Genomic DNA, 16225 nt, shown 5'->3' with positions numbered 1-16225 from the left:
TTGAAACTGATGCATCTTTGCAAGGTTGGGGTGCTATATTTAAAAACAAAATGACATATCATATCAAAATTTTAGAATTAATCGCTCTGTCTTTCGCACTAAAGTCATTTTTTTAAGAATACAGATCAATACACATTTGTTCAAAACGGACAATTCAACTGTACTTTCTCACATTGACACAATGGGTGGCATGCATTCAAAACAACTCAACGATCATCCAATAAAAATTTGGAATTGGTGCATAAAAAGAGAAATCTTCATTGCTGCACAGTATTTACCCGGATGTGAAAATATTTATGCTGATTTACTTTCCAGGTAATTTACTGATTCTACAGATAAAAAATGACAATAACAAACTGTCAACCATCTCAAAAATGCATAAAAAGAAATACAAATTCAAAGCAGAGCAACACAGACTTCTAAAAAGATAGAGGTGCCATGTAGTAATGTTATAACATGTTATTTTTTTTTGAGAATTTTTCAAGTAATATTTTGATCCAGACATTGATCTTTTTGCTTCTCGTATAAATAGATTAAATGAGGTAGTTAGTTTCATGGAGTTTTGATCCTGACACATATCATATTGATGCTTTCACTTTATCTTGTTCAAACGTATGTCCATATATTTTCCCGCTTTTTAAATTAATTGGTAGGATAATTTCTAAATCTTAGGTATCTTTATTGAATAAGTCTTATTTTGGCATTGTTTACACTGCATTCCGATGATTTGTCTCCCGACATGATCTTCTCTTTTAAACATGCTTGTGAATTCATCAATAATAATTATACGTAATAGAGAGAAATCGAAGATATATTCAGTTAGAAGAGTATTATAATTTAAACCAGAGATAAAGTTAAAATCGACAAGTTTCTGAGTAAAATATGACATCATGACATTTCCCCTTTTAAATTGCACTGATTGATTTGAGTGATATATATGCATAACACAGAAGACCCAATCACCAAATATAGTTCGTATGAATATATATTTAGTATTTCTCAAAGAACATGACTAACTTTCCTCGCGACTTCAAACCGGATTACGACCTGATATTATGCTTACGCTGATTAATATATTCATTATTGTGAATATTTTCTAACAGTTAAATGACTTAAGTTGATTAATGTTTTAGTATACTAAAAGTAAATTCATCAGATTACAGAATGAAAAATAAATTGTGTTACAATGATTTAAAACGCTGTGGACTACTTTTGTCAGCATAATTCGACTGTTACAATGGCTCTTCTGTTAATTGCACACGGTGTGTGCAAACAAATTTTCATAATGCTCTAGCGCGCGTTATTCAATTTGTATGCACACACTGTTGCAGTTATGAGACCACATCTTTCAAAAAATAATGATTCAATGCTTAAATGACATAATTCCTTTTGATGTTATTGTTTTAACACTGTTTTGAATAAGACAGAACATCTTATATGTATGGTGACCAGCATAGGTTTAATTCCCCTTCCTTTGCGTATTATTATTAAATGTCATGTTTGTATACCTTTTGAGAATCTGTTTTTGATACTCTTAATGAATTGAAACACAATAAACAAATGATCCGCACAATGGAGCTGTGTCTGATACGCAGGGTTAAAAAAGAGTTTTTCTACTGTTGTTGAAAAGAACAAAAGCTTTTCACTCTACAATTTGAAATAATTTTGTAAATTATGAATGCAACAATAGAAACATTTAAAGTGGAGAGAATTTGATAGATTTTCATTTATCACAGGAAAAAATATATTAGGCTACTTCGTGTTATCATTAAACACCAAATTGATAAATCTGCTAACGATATAATTATTTTTCATGGATATTTTACATTCATATTTTTTAAATAAGAATTTAACACAAATTCGCTGCAACTGGTACTCATGTAATTAAAGTTCTTATTTATCCCTTTTACATATTATGTTTGATACTTCATTATTAAATAATTGAATTCTCGTCTAATAAAAATTCTTTGCCAATGCATTCATATATTTTCATGTTCACTTTTCTAGCAAACATTTATGAATTTCTGGTATCATTTTATTTAAACTGCTGATACAGTGCATACGACAGCTGAAGTTTAGTACGGTTATTTAAAACAAATCATTTAAAAACCAATATAGTATTTGTATTAGAGGAAAGAGATGGCAAAATAAAGTTGCAACTGAACGTTTATAAAAATATTTGAAAATGGGTTATCTGCTGTTTTCTAAAATGTCAGTTATTTCTTGGAGTGGTTTTAATATCGATTGTGTAGTAAAATCCTATTAACAGAGAATATTACTAGCAAATTGCGTTTAAAAAATAGTGCTGTTTACTTCCATTTTGTATCGCTAAGTTTTTAAAAAAAAAATAAATATAAGTACATTTATAAATATCGGTTATCTTAAACTGCTGGTACAGTTTAGTACGGTTATTTAAAAAAAGTCATTTAAAAACCAATAGAGTATTTGTATTAGAAGAAAAAGAAATGGCATAATAAAGTTTTTTAAACCCCGCTCTATTCTTTAAACAGCTCTATTGTATTTATGATTTGTGTTCAAATTCATTAAGAGTTTCAAAAGCAGATTCTCAAAATCAAATATTTAGTCTACATGATTATATTGTTATTGTTTCCATCTTTTAAATCTGTATTGTTTTGTATTAAACGAAAACAGCTTTAAATCTTTTGCCAGTTTCCGGTTTATTTTCTGTACTGTGAAATAGATATATAAAACATGTTGATTGAAATAAAATAAAGACTCATGAACCATCTTATAAAGTGAATTTCTTTAGAGGTTTTGTTGACACTGAGTTAAATGTTCCCAGAAACATTCACTTTAAGATACAGGCAAATTTTACATGAATGCAATGTTCAATATTACTACTAAAATGAACGTCTTTAACAATGAAAACCATAATGTTATCTGGCGGCCACCATAGTAATGACTGGTGACCACTAGATGGATTTTTTTCACCTGCCACCAATGGGCTTCCGTTGAAGATACACCTAACTTTAATTATTGAATTAATCATAACAAAATTAAAATTGTATATATTTTATTTTATTTTGTAATGCATGTTGCCAGAAAGTGTTTTGCAGAAGTTGCTTGGTGATGTGAGTTTTTCTGACTGCTCGAAAGACATTTCTGAAAAAAGAGAAAAGGCAAAAAAAAGTGTTTTCAGTTCACCATGAGATGAAATTGGACATAGCAGCTGTACATCTTGCATCATAGAAAAAAAAGAAATAATTCATGATCATTCAATACAGTAATGATCAAGTTACTACAGTGAAATTTTAGGTATTTCTGATCTCTTTTCAAGAACATGTCCTGCCAGTCTACGTTAGAAAATGAAAGATTGTGGTGTGATGTACGATGCCGGACAAAAGTTTACATGTATAAGTTTATTGGATTTTCAATTAAATTTGTTCTTTGAATCTTAATCAATAAGTGTTTACTTTAATTGCGAATCTAGATGGGAGGGGGGTCTAATTATCCCTCCACCCTGATTTGAAAAGGTTTTGATTCTACTTAGATGTACATGGGCATTTAAAACGGATAATAAAAAAAATAATTTCACTCCCCATTTTAAAAAACACATGACAAATTAGTAACAAAGGATATAAGATTAACAAAGAAAACTCACTTTTCTTTTTCTCAACGCTTGGAAAAGGATAATTAGACTTTTTTAAAAAAAATTTTGCCTGTACAAAACCATTTTATGTGTTAAAGGTATGGAAAGGTGTTTGACCCATCTATTCTAACCCCCTCCCCTGAATTCGTACCTGAGCTCCCATAAGCTGTTTGTTTTTATTTTCCAAGGATACCAGAGTCCCCGTCAAGTCTAAAAATAGAGAAATATAGAAAAAGTATATATAACTTATCTTGTTTGTATTCACGATGTGTTTGACAAGTTAATGTTTGTTATGCAATAACGATCACAATACTATTTACTGCGTTAAATCTATGTACTTTATCAAAATCAATCCTATGCTTACGTAATTTCACAAATAAATCTGCTCTTGACACTGCACGGGGCATCATTCCAATGAAAATTTTTCACCTGGTACAGTTCTATACAGTCTTCATTGTGATGGAGGTCATTCGGTTCATCCGAGCCCCAGTCCGCAAAATCCGGGCGCTGTTGTGTCGTCTGCCAGACATAAGTTCCTTCCTGTATTATATCAGAAAGTCCAATCCAGTAGCTTGCTATGGTGAGAGACAGAGAGGGTGATTGTGTGAGAGGAAGTTATTTTTAAAAATAAAATAGTTGTTACACTGCACACTGACATGCTCAAGCAAAAAACTGACAAAAAAAAATCCAAAAAAAATAAAATAAAAAAATCCCAGCATTTCATTCGGTAAATGAAAATAGTATATGACTTAAAACAAATAGAAGCATACATACATGTTTTATTTTCTAAAATAACCATACCGGTAATAGCACACTGAGAATATATTTGTTTAAATATTTGCATTTCCTCTCTTTCAATCGAGATACATTGAACAAGGTCATTTAGTATATTTAATATCTTTATGTTTTCTTTGCATGTTATCTATATCCATAATATAACTGATAATAATAATTTTATCCTGTTCCTGTGAAATCATAAGAAATCATGGGGGCTAAATTTTCGTGGTAGTCATAGGTTGCCTTCCACTGTGAATTTACATCCTTGACAAAAACAAATTAAAAGATAGACGGGGTGTTTCAGAAAAGAAATCATTGGTCTTTTAACTCTAGTGAATTAACTCATTTGAACCATAAGATATCTATAAATATCAGTTAAAAAAATGAAAAATGTAATGCGTGGATACTTTCAGATTGAGAATAATCAAAATGCTTTCATTAAAAATTGACTTATTTTGACATTGATGTTCTTCAAAAAAGAGTTGTTTCGATATATTGTTATTTTCATGTGTGAAGTTTTATAGTTACATCGTCAAACATATAAATTAACTAAAGAGGAATGCAACTATACTTCTTGAAGCTGACTTATTTCAATGCTATCTTGATTACAGCCGATTTCAGATAACTTCCTGACCGCAGGCCAATTAATCAAACTTGTCATTTTTCAAAAATTTGATTGGTTTTACGAGGGTTGTCCCAAAATAGCGTAGACAAGTGACGTTATTCAGTTAATCGAAGACAAAGGAAGATGAAATTTGTGCCACAAAGAGTTCAAGAAATTAGCATTCAAATAATGTTTTAAAATCGAATATTGTTTGAGATTAAATTTATAATTTAGTGAAATGAAAGCATGTTAAATCAGAAATTCGACATACGGCGCAATGTCAAAAACAAAAAGTTAAAATCAACATAATGAATTGAAAATCGGGAGGAAAAGTACTTTTCGAATGAAAAAATTCAAATAAAACATACACTGATATTTGATAATAATTCTATTATTTACTCAGAAATGTTTTGGCTATAACAAAACTTTTAAATATTTTATAGCGCGTTTTGTGACAAGTTGAAAAGTTAAGTGGTAATAAAATGACGTCAGCGTTTAAGGCGGCGCAGCAATAACTGATACAATTTTGTAAAGACCATGAAATAAATCCTAAGCGGCTTTGGAAGTAAATGAAATTAACAAAATCGATGAGAAATGTGTTTTGTGAATAAGTGGTTAAACAACATTGAAACTATTTGAACAAGTATGATGACAATAAGTGGAAAAAAGAAACCCCGAACGATATCAGTGGACGTCAAAATGTTGAACGACACATTTCGGTAAGACAGACATTAGACAACAAGTAATACGGGGCAAGTTTGGAGCCGACAGATCGTTTGTACTTAGAAAATATTTTAAAAATACAAAACTAGAAATATATATTGAATGTGCAAGCAGGGTACATGTTCAAAGATGATATTTTTTCTAAGACATTTTTAGAAATAAAACGTAAATGTTATCGTAAGCGATATGGAGGGTTTAGCAACAACGTAAAACTGGAAATTTTCGACGTCGCATATTGCGCCGCCTGACAATACTTGTTGTTACTAGTTATTCATTTTCTCGAGAAATAAATAAAGTACAGATTTGAACTTTTCAGCATTGTTTGCCAAAGGGTCATTGAAGAAAACACAGAAGTCTAATGAAATTGCAGTGAACAGATTATAAATTATGTGTCCTGTCTACATTATTTTGGGACAACCCTCGTATGTATGAAAATGAGATAAAAAGGAGCAAATCGAAAAAAAAGATTAATTTATCAATTATATTATTCATGAAGTTCAATAGTAAATCCATAATATAAGACTACGTAAACGACTCGTTATGTATATTGGTTGTGATTTTTTGACTATCTCAGATATGTTCATAATGTAAGCTCAAAAATTCATTTTAAAAATGAACAAAATTCTTTTCTCAGTTCTTTGGAGCAGCTTTTGCGTTTTATGCTTGTATAAATTTTACTTATGTTACATTTGTTATAACATTTGCATCTAGACATGTTGATGAAGCATTGCATTCATCTGGAATATCTCAAACGACTGTATCATTTTTTAAAATTAATATCACAAATTTAATAAATTCACTTACAATTATGTGGAGTTCCAATTGTCTGCAAATGTCTTTTCAAGAATGTATTTTCAGATTCCGTTTCTATTTCAACCAATTTTGCTTTAACAGAACTACAAAAAAACTGAATAGAAAAATATATACTGGTAAATTATTAAAATTGGGTTAGAAAAAAGAAAATCAGCTCTTATTTTTCTAGGTAAAGATGTCCAAAATCATTTAAGAAAAGTGAAAGGAAAAAATTAAGTTACATTATTATGAACGTTTAAACCATGATTTTTTTTTTCAATTTCAATTAAAGAGGGTTGTATAATATGTTCATGTACTCAACAATCACAATAAATAACGAATATATTCCTTCTTTCATTTAATATGATTTAAATGCAAAAGAGAAAATCCACGTAGGCGAAACAAATATGGATTCCGAAACATTACAAATCAGTAAAACGTCTTTAGCCATGCATGCTGAACTATGTAAAAATAAACGAGACCTCGACCAATGTAAGTGCAGTTGATTTGTAAAAAGAAAAGAACCCAAGTAAAATAATGCAATACCGATCAGATCTGACGTAACAGAAAGTAAACCTCAACTAAACCTTGGGTTTACTTTTGTGGTTTACTTTAAGTTCACTCCGGGTTTACTAGAGTGGACCCAGAGTAAACACAGAGTAAACCCAAAGTACACCCAGCAAGGACACAGAGAGTAAACCCAGATCAGATGTATACCCATAAAAGCAGACTCTTACTTTGTGTCTGGAATTTGTAAGGGGCAGTTTATTACAGGCAGTAGGATGGTATGATAAAAAACGGGTCTGTTTCACATTTCAGTGTGTACAGTTGACTCCAAAAGCAATTTCCAAATAAACTCGAGTAAACCAAAATTAAACCCCCAAGTTCACATAATTTTTCAAAAAGCAAACCCAGAGTTAACCCCAAGCAAACCTCGGTCGTTAACCCGGGGTTTACTCTGATGTTAGCTTGGGTCTGATCGGTACTGTATGTAGATTTATCGAGAATTGGTTATCTTTGTCAAACATTACCATGGCTTCTAGCCATCCGTCAGGTTCAGAGTCAATAAAGGCGTAGCATGAGCTTCCATGGTGAAGCCAACCACCAGGGCAACCTTGGGCGTTGACCGAAATTACTACAAAGGCAAAAAACGATACATTCACCCACAATTTATCAATTCGAATGTCGAACATTAAAGTGTAATACTATCTTTCGGGACCCGTTGATTTGTTTTTAGCTCACCTGAGCTGAAAGCTCAAGTGAGCTATTCTGATCACATTTTGTCCGTCGTCCGTCTGTCCGTCCGTCTGTCCGTCTGTCCGTCTGTCCGTCTGTAAACTTTTTACATTTTGAACTTCTTCTCTAAAACCGCTTATCCAATTTCAACCAAATTTGGCACAAATCATCCTTATGGGAGGGCGAATATAAATTGCAGAAATAAAAGTTTGATCTGTATTCAAAGCGGAGAAAACCTTGAAACTGTAGAAAAAGGGGGGTGCATTTTTAAAAATCTTCTTCTCAAGAACTACCGAGGCAAATTCAACATAGTTTAGCATAAATTATCCTTATGGGAAGGAAAATATAAATTGCAAAAATTAAGTGGAAATTTTGTTTCAAATCTGAGTTATTACGAAAATAATAATAAAGGAAATGCGTGTTTCAATCAGTTTAATAGCTTTGGGTTCGGCATCCGGTAAAATGATTCCATACTTCTAAAACGAGGTTCTTTGTTTAAAGCAGCCATGACATTATACGAAAAAGGGTCGATCTGACTATGATGAATTTGCTTGTTGTGCAACAGTTCGCGTATGAAGGGAAATTTTGAAACATACAAAATATATTGGTGCCGATTTTGTGAAGTAAATTGAGGCTAAATATTTCAATGCGTTGACAGTTTTCACACATGACGTTGGTGTTAGCTTGTTCTGATTTTCGTTTCGTTCTCATTATGCTTTGTAACCTGGAAACTATCGTCTGTATTTCGTGATTTTTACGTATCAAATCAAACAGAGACTTCGGTAAATCAAACAGTTAACTGTTTACCTGCGCAAATTAAGCAAAATCGGATGTAGGGGACGGGTACTGAAATACAATTCATTCTATCGGTAATTCGGCATTATCTTTTGCGTAATGGTACATGTAGATTAATGCAATAGGTTTTGTTGAGATGCTCGGCATTTTTTCGAGTTTATTCAGTTTAAATAGAGTTTGATATCGCTGACGGAAATATGTAGGTATATACATGTATATATATATGATTCATTTCGAAAAAATAAATTGTGTTCTTTATTTGTTATACATGTAATGCATGTTTCTTGTGTTTAATTGTTTACAATTTCTATTTACTAACCATATTTGAGTGTTAAGCTTCGAATTATAAGCAAGATACAGCGATTTGCTCACAATTCTATGTTTGTACACAGATCTTAAAAACTAAAGCTTAAAAAAGTAAAATATTTGTCAATATTTATTAAGAAAATTTTCAAAGTCTGTTCTTCCAGAAACCAACTTTAACAACTTATTGTATTGTAAACTTAACCTTTTTAGCTCACCTGAGGGTGGGGCCACAATGGGGGGTCGAAGTTTAACAAATGAATATATAGAGTAAATCTTTAAAAATCTTCTCCTCAGAAACTAATCAGCCAGGAAAGCTGAAACTTGTGTGAAAGCATCATCAGGTAATGTAGATACAAATTTGTGAAAATCATGATCCCCGGAGGTAGGGTTGGGCCACAATGAAGGATCGAAGTTTTACATAGGAATATATAGAATAAATCTTTAAAAATCTTCTTCTCAGAAACTAATCGGCCAGGAAAGCTGACACTTGTGTGGAAGGATCCTCAGGTAGTGTAGATTCAAAGTTGTGAAAATCATGACCCCCGGGGTACGGTGAGGCCACAATGGGGGATCGAAGTTTAACATAGGAATATATAGAGTAAATCTTTAAAAATCTTCTTCTCAGAAACTAATCAGCCAGGAAAGCTGAAACTTGTGTGAAAGCATCCTCAGGTAGTGTAGATTCATAGTTGTGAAAATCATGGCCCCCGGGGGTAGGGTGGGGCCACAATGGGGGATCGAAGTTTAAAATAGGAATATATAGAGTAAATCTTTAAAAATCTTCTTCTTAGAAACTAATCAGCCAGGAAAGCTGACACTTTTGTGGATGCATCCTCAGGTAGTGTAAATTCATAGTTGTGAAAATCATGACCCCCGGGGGAAGGGTGGGGCCACAATGGGGGATCGAAGTTAAAAATAGGAATATATAGAGTAAATCTTTAAAAATCTTCTTCTCAGAAACTAATCAGCCGGCAATGCTGAAACTTCTTTGGAAGCATCCTCAGGTAGTGTTGATTCAAAGTTGTGAAAATAATAACCCCTGGGGGTAGAATGGGGCCACAATGGGGGGTCGAAGTTTAACATATGATTAAATAGAGTAAATCTTTAAAAATCTTCTTCTCAGAGACTAATTAGCCAGGAAAGCTGAAACTTGTGTGGAAGCATCCTCAGGTAGTGTAGATTCAAATTTGTGAAAATCATAACCCTGGGGGTAGGTTTGGGCCACAATGGGAGGTCGATGTTTTAGATAGGAATAAACAGAGTAAATCTTTAAAAAACTTCTTCTCAGAAACTAATCAGCCAGGAAAGCTGAAACGTGTGTGAAAGCATCCTCAGGTAGTGTAGATTCATGGTTGTGAAAATCATAACCCTGGGGGTAGGTTTGGGCCACAATGGGAGGTCGATGTTTTAGATAGGAATAAACAGAGTAAATCTTTAAAAATCTTCTTCTCAGAAACTAATCAGCCAGGAAAGCTGAAACGTGTGTGAAAGCATCCTCAGGTAGTGTAGATTCATGGTTGTGAAAATCATGATCCCCAGGGGTAGGGTGGGGCCACAATGGGGGGGGGGGGGGTCAAAATTTAACAAAGGAATATATAGGGTAAATCTTTAAAAATCTTCTCAGAAACTAATCAGCCAGATGTTTCTTTATAATTGTTAAGACTTTGGCCCCAGGACAATTCTTTGGCCTCCCGAGAAGGTTCATAGTTTGATGTACGTTTATATCTAATATATAAACTATTGTTAAGGATCATTTTGAGAACTGCAATACTCAACATATGATAAGACTATAAAATCATCTTGTTAGAAAAGGGACTAATGATTATAAACATAAGAATATCCAGGGGAAAATGGATTTTATTTATACAGGATCTACATGTATTATTGTACATTGTCCAGATAGTTTGTATTATGACTCCATTAAGCTGATTTTATCATACCTATTGTTCCTCAGGTGAGCGATGTGGCCCATGGGCCTCTTGTTATTATCTCATTTTCACAAAACAATCGGTCTCTATAATGAACTATCTTTGTGTCCCCATAGAATACATGTACAGTTAAAAGTTGCACCTTTCTTATGAGCCTATTTACCTCATGATTAGAACGGGTACGTGGTAAAAAAAATCTTACCATATTTAGAAATAATGGGCCTCAGTGAGGTCTCATATGTATCTGGATAAAGGAATAGCTTAAAGGTCCTCTCATGATTCTCTTCACCATGTATTGTGAAGGACCATTGAGTACAACTAAATTTAGATGCGTTGTGAGGCCTGTTTTTTAAGGTTTTACATGCAAGTAGGTCCAATTCTTAGTTAATTATCTGTGCCGTTTTAGAAATCTACTTTACAGACCTATGCTATTATCTAAGAACTCTCGTCTTTCACGCAGTTTTGAGAAAATGAATAACTATAAAAGTGCAATATCATGATTATTACAAAGTCTGAACTATCTAATAAATGAGGAACAGTGAAAGTTTACCAAAAAAATAATAATAACAAAATGATTGTAGAAATCATATTTCTCAGTGATTTTATTATAGTCTGTAGTCTCAAAATTTATAATGTGATAGTTTAATATCTTATTAAAATATTTCAAAACTAAAGTGTACTTAGAGACTGTACTTGTTTTGAATACTTTTGCCGTTGGGTTGCCGTAAACACGCGTTTAAAGAATAGTTCTAGGTTTGGAAATAAGCCTTTTTTTAAATAACGCTCGCTGATTAGTTTTTTTTTTTTATATCTTACCTATTGTGGATAAAATTAGTCCTAACAAAGAACACCACATCTCGTTATTAATATCCAAAAAGAATTCCTAGTTATCAGTAACTGCGATATTCTTTGATTTGTGAAGTTATTAGTTTTCTGTTCCTTTTTATACGTCGGCATTACATAATGATTTACTTATCTATACACATTAGAATAATCGGTAGGCTTTAGTATGTGTTCAGGACACCTGTTGTAAAGTACATCTAAGCGTTATAACTTATATACGTGCAATCAATGAAATAGGCCGTGCAATGAAACAAATCAATCGAATTTCTCCTCTGCTATTTTGGAATGCCAAAAAATATATGTTACAAAAAATATATGTATTTTATGTTGATTGCAGTCTATATTTTCCAGTTTTAACAGGAAATCTTCAGAAATCATGCCATTATTGGAGTTTATAAAGATATCAATTTCATTTTTTCATAGTTGCGATACCCCTGGTTCGCGCCCCTTAAATAACTAACTTTTGAAATTTTAAACACACTAAAATTTTTGCACATTATTTACGATTAGCTCATACGACGTAATCACCGCAACTTTGTTTTATAAAATTTCAATTGAAGCTTCCCGGGCCTTCCGGAAGGTTTGGAAAAACACCTCAAATGTATTACTTTGGCGTCCATGACACCGCCATTTTTTTTTCTAAAACCTGATATGAATTTAACCTATTTTACGAACTGCGGGGATGCAAGACTGCATTTAAGTCAATGATACACCATAAAATATACCACAAAAGCGACATACAAGGCTGTCTAGCCGATGTTCATTTCAATGGGTAGCGACTCCAATTTGTATAAAATTCTAACATCCGGTGATTTCAATATATTCGATGAGTTTTTTCATGCGTGCCGGAAACGGCCGAGAAGCCCCGATGGATGAAGTTCTTAGTAACAAACAGTTCCGGAAGGACATAAATATCATCAACATATCTATAACTATGCTTACCTTGTTTCATTTTTGTATTCGAAATCTATAATCAGTTAATATATATTATCATTACATTAAAATTAATTAAACTTAACAACTATGTAAGTGTAACTAAAAGAAGCACCTTTGTATTACATCGTTAACTGCTATCCATATTTAAAACCATGTCATTTACAGAGACCAGAGGGAGAGAAAAACTCTCCATCAGAGGTGCTTTTAAAACGATTTCGATAAACGTTCTTAAACAAAAAAGGACCACGCCTTTTCCATAGCATACATCATATATGTTTTATTTTCTAAAAAAAACCATACCGGTAATTCCACTTTGAGAATATGTTCATTTACATACTTCCATTTCCAATCTTTCAATTGAGATACATTAAACAAGTTCCACTTAAAGGTCCACTTCAGATCATTTGGTATTTTTGATATCTTGATGTTTCCTTCGCATGTTATCTATATCCCACGGATTTCGTTTTACCCTAATTTAACTGATAATAATAACTTTGGTATTTTTAATACCTTGCGTTTCCTTCGCATGCAAATGTATATCCCACTGAATTTGTTTTACCCTCATATTACTGAGTGGTTTAACCCTGTTCATTTAAAATCAATAGAATTCATGGTGGCTAAATTTTCGTAGTAGTCCTGGTTTGCCTTCCACCGTGAATTTACATCCTTAACAAAATTAATTTTAAAAAAGTGTTATGTTTCTTACTTAAACTGAAAACCGACGTATCAACAATTACAAACTAACAAATAATCAATAAACCCACAATCCACGAAAGTTAGCTCCACAGCTAATGAATGATTATATTTTTTCAACAGCATCTTTGGTAGTTTCCTGTTATTTGCAATTGAAAGTTAAACGGATAAGGGGGTGTTTCAGGAAAGAAATCAATGGTCTTTTTATTCTACAAGAACCGCATATTATAGTGCTACAAAAGTAGACCGCTATCAACTGGAAGTGAACAAAATGTTTGATTTTTTTGCTAAGGGGACGTCAAGAAGTGAGACTCGACTTTAAATTGTCGATAACCTATAGGTTATCTCTCATTGCATTGTGCAATGTTAAGTCATGCAGAAGAAAAATTTGCAATTCAGTGTAAGCATTAGTTTTAATAGATGAATTTATTTTTTATGATAAATATTACAAAGGAATAATAGTTAAAATATCAAAAAGTAAGCTATGAATTGAAAACAAAATCAAAAATCATTTAGAATAAAATACTTCTTTTGATCTTGAAGGTCAATGATATGGAATTTGCACCAAGTCTAAATATTATTATCAATGAAACACTTCCAGCGTTGCAGAAAGTTCAAGTAAGCGGTAAAGCTCGGTTTATAGAAATCACTGGATATCCACTCGAAAGCTTTCGGAATAAAACGTTATGCATATCTTCTTTATTTCTTCTGTCTTTTCATATTCATCAAAATAGATCATAGCTTTTATGAATTTGTTAAAGCAAACAAAAATTTAGTAAGATCCTTATTCCGTATTATCCTTTCGTAGCTAAAGCAAATGAATATTTATAAAAATATAATTACTTTAAATTCAAATAATTTATGGTGTTATTCTTATTTGCTGAATACCAGTTTTCGTGGATTTCGTTGTTTGGTAAATCAACGGAAATTTAACATTCATTCAGAGCATTTAACATTGACAGATTATGTTGATATGAGCATTGCAATTAGCCACGAATTGTAGCATCCTTAAAATCTATGAAAAAGTGATGTCTTGAAATACAGTATTTATGAAACCATAGTATGTACCGTCTACAGTTCACAATGATTTAATTATGCGATATTGACAAGAAAGAGGCATACGCATTATCAATGCTTCACTGATTGGAATGGGTCTTTATCAAATCAAGGACCATCAAACTGGCATCCTGCAACAAAAGATATCAAAGATGCTAGTGCTAAATCAGCATCATTTTGTAGAAGAAGATTGTTGATGTCCTTGTCACTGATCAATAAAATACTAATTTAACTTTACTGCACATTTTGAGTACGTTATTTACTGATATTAAATCATATTGCTATCAATTTGTTCTTGTTTGTAAGTACGATAATTGGAATGATGTCTTTAATTTAACAAAATAAATAAAAGATTAAGAATTGACAGGTTTGCTTCTGTTTGAGAAACGTTATTCATAGATATTAAGGGTAACTTAACAGTTTTAGAATTTCATTGTGCACAATTGATGAATTAGAAAAACAATATACTTGGTGATAATAAATTGACTGATCTTGTATAGTCTTGTATAGTGAAAGCGATTTTTTTTATTCACAAATTAGGAAAATGAATGCGATATTTCAAAACTAGCAATGGCGTATATCTTGGGGTTTCCTGGCGTCCACACCACATTGTTTAGTACTGAAAGGTAAATTCACTTTTAGAACCCGTGTCTTTACGTAAATGCTTGTTTCTGTGTTAATTGACATTACATACAATAATAATTAACACAAAACATAAAATAAAATGAGCTTTATAAAATCAAACATGAAAAATTACCAAGTTTATTTTTCATGCAATATAGCCTATATTACAGCTTTCATCTTTATTTTTCATTTTAAGTTTAGGGGATTAAATGAAAAATTTAGCATGTGCTGTCACTTAACTTTAACACAAAGAAGACGTTTTAAAGGAGGCTATTTTAAAAAATGTATATATGAATCAATATTTTATGCAATTTATAGTAAATAACTGTCTCCGTTGGTTTTGTTTGTTTGTTTGTTTGTTTTTTATTTCTTGCTTTGGTAACTCTTATATAATTTTCATATTGAAACTTTATATATTGGCTAAACTTGTAAAGAGAAGTCAAATTGAATGGTATGATTGAGCAGTTGTTGAGTTTCCAAGAAGTCTTATATGAATACAAATATTTCTTGGTTGAAGTATTTAAGTTATTTTATTGAATGTTATATAGGTATATAGATCCGCTCCCAGTACAACATTGATAGAATCAAGAGGTAGACGAATACAGGCGTCAACTACAGGGTGTACCAGATGAACATACCTTCAAACTTGGTTGTCGCTGTTCATTGATATGATTTGATTTATTAATGTAGTATTTATTTTTTATTCAAAGTGAACACATGCTCATAACTAAACCTGATGTTTTTTGCCGTTTATTCTTTATTTTGTTTTTGTTTGTTTTCATTTTTTTCTGGGAGGGGGGGGGGGGGGTAAAGAAATGTAACATCATACTGTCATACTTTCCAATTTTTAATAAAGTAATAAAACAATAGGCAACATACATTCATACGGGAGGTCAAATACCCTCTAGTCTGGTTTATGGTGTTTCTACTGTAGTGTAATTTTTGAACACAGATTTTATTAACTAAACTGAACATCAAATTGAATAATTATAATGGATTTAAATATATAATACGCATTTGATTAAATTCAGTTTACTGCTCATATTCTATAAACGTGGGGAACCTTTGTCAACTATTAGTATATGTCAAAGCACATAAGAAATTCCTACATTTGTGACGCATTTCTTTTGAAAGATATTTCAAAACTCCCTTCACTGTTTTTTTTATGCTGAGACACCAAAACTATAAAACTAAAAGACCTTGTATTATAATTTAAAATTTAGATAATTTATACAAATACAACATATTTTCTTTATTAATAACATTCAATATAATTATATACAAGTTAAAATCTAATTATAA

General features: G+C 31.8%; 1 protein-coding gene across 1 annotated transcript; it reads right to left on the bottom strand.

Moving 5' to 3' along the window:
- Window positions 1-3025: 3025 nt before the first annotated feature.
- LOC105342974 (perlucin) lies at window positions 3026-11724 on the bottom strand. The gene is made up of 6 exons (XM_011450108.4): window positions 11588-11724; window positions 7538-7641; window positions 6519-6621; window positions 3975-4185; window positions 3762-3820; window positions 3026-3123 (listed from the first exon to the last, which is right to left on the bottom strand). The coding sequence occupies exons 1-5, from the start codon at window positions 11625-11627 to the stop codon at window positions 3787-3789; spliced, it is 492 nt and encodes a 163-aa protein (XP_011448410.3). The 5' UTR covers window positions 11628-11724; the 3' UTR covers window positions 3026-3123; window positions 3762-3786.
- Between the last annotated feature and the right edge of the window lie 4501 nt (window positions 11725-16225).

The sequence above is a fragment of the Magallana gigas genome, chromosome 10 (assembly GCF_963853765.1).
Source record: "Magallana gigas chromosome 10, xbMagGiga1.1, whole genome shotgun sequence".
Classification (NCBI taxonomy): Eukaryota; Metazoa; Mollusca; class Bivalvia; order Ostreida; family Ostreidae; genus Magallana; species Magallana gigas.
This window is presented reverse-complemented; position numbering and strand designations above follow the sequence as displayed.

Bases quoted from the DNA above. Each gene is read 5' to 3' on its own strand.
- LOC105342974 (XM_011450108.4), bottom strand. From the start codon at position 11,627: ATGTGGTGTTCTTTGTTAGGACTAATTTTATCCACAATAG. The intron at 6,622-7,537 runs GTAATGTTTGAC...TTTTCTATTCAG, and splicing joins ACGGATGGCTAGAAGCCATG to TTTTTTTGTAGTTCTGTTAA. The intron at 3,821-3,974 runs GTAAGCATAGGA...CTCTATTTTTAG, and splicing joins AGATTTATTTGTGAAATTAC to ACTTGACGGGGACTCTGGTA.